The sequence below is a fragment of the Trichoplax adhaerens genome, genomic scaffold, assembly GCF_000150275.1.
Source record: "Trichoplax adhaerens TRIADscaffold_542 genomic scaffold, whole genome shotgun sequence".
Taxonomy (NCBI): domain Eukaryota; kingdom Metazoa; phylum Placozoa; class Uniplacotomia; order Trichoplacea; family Trichoplacidae; genus Trichoplax; species Trichoplax adhaerens.
The window spans coordinates 1-1,294 of NW_002061281.1; the positions used below are offsets into that span (position 1 = coordinate 1).

General features: G+C 32.4%; 1 protein-coding gene across 1 annotated transcript; it reads right to left on the reverse strand.

Annotated features, from left to right (window-relative positions):
- Positions 1-5: 5 nt before the first annotated feature.
- Positions 6-1,294, reverse strand: TRIADDRAFT_34611 (uncharacterized protein; the record flags this gene model as incomplete). Its single annotated transcript, XM_002118679.1, has 5 exons — positions 6-92; positions 224-282; positions 438-577; positions 908-1,005; positions 1,106-1,294. The coding sequence occupies 5 exons, from the start codon at positions 1,292-1,294 to the stop codon at positions 6-8; spliced, it is 573 nt and encodes a 190-aa protein (XP_002118715.1).

Genomic DNA, 1,294 nt, shown 5'->3' on the forward strand with positions numbered 1-1,294 from the left:
AAATCTTACCAAATTAGGCCTTCGAAAATATTTTGAATCATCAGATGGGATTGAGCAACCAAAAGTAATATGATTATATGAGTCCAACCAAACTAGAATTTAATCCAATAAAATTTAAGCTTAGCAAAAACGATGTTATTTCTTATCGGATTAAACAAGAAACAACAAACACATCGATATTACCAACTTGTAGTATATATCATTAAAATATATAATTACATACCAAAGCAAATTGCACCATGTAATATCCTTTCTTTAAGGTCAGTACAAACAAGACAAAACCTATATTACCATTATTTATCAAAATTAGGCCTCCAGTGTAAATAGGACAATCCTAACATTATCTTCGATCTCAAATATTCCAAAGACAGTTGCAATATGTGCCTTGTAGGAGCTACTTTAAATTGAATACATGCATGATACAGCAAGATACTTACAACACAAATACATCATAAACGAAATGAATCGATGATACGAAGCAAGCGGTTGCAAGATTTCATCCTTTTGAAGAAAATTTTGAAAATATTGGGATAAACTTTCACCATAAAGAAAGTAGTTTACGGTTGCAACAAATGACCTGGAGGGCAAGATAAGCAATGCCAATTTTATCTTCAGTGCTCTATCTTTTTATGTTAGTACTAGTTCCATCACAGTAACTGTCAGTAGTTATGTATAATGTAACAATTCCAACACTATATCGCAATTGAAAGCAATTTCAGTCAATGAACTCACTAATACCACGCCACTAGAGCTCCAACTAGTCAATTTAATAAAGTACTGTACATCATAGAGTTATCCTGTTAGCTGTCAGGGCTAGCAACATCTGCTAAAATTTACATAAAAGATACTTCTTTACATGCTATAGTATCGTACTATATATTGTGGCAAATATAATTAGCTCACTTACCAACTTAGACTCCGGAAAAATGGTAAATTTTCCTCCCTGTATTTTTTATGGCCGACTGCAATAATTTCGTAAAAGCAGCGAATTTGGATACACATTACCTATAGGTGAATGTAACACAACGCGTATATACCATAATGCATATCATCGATAAACAGGATAAATAAATTATCAATTTAAGCACAAATAATAGACGCCTACCATTAATGTTAAGCTGATAGGGCCAGCGTAAATAACAGCTGCAAATAGAGCAAGTAATATTAGCGTAAAAATCGTACGAATCCACCAATTCTTCCATCTATTAATTATAAAACGGCAAGAGACAGAAATTATTGATAATTTTAATAGGTAGAGTAACCAATTGTGAACAGCTAAAGCAGTAAAAGCCAT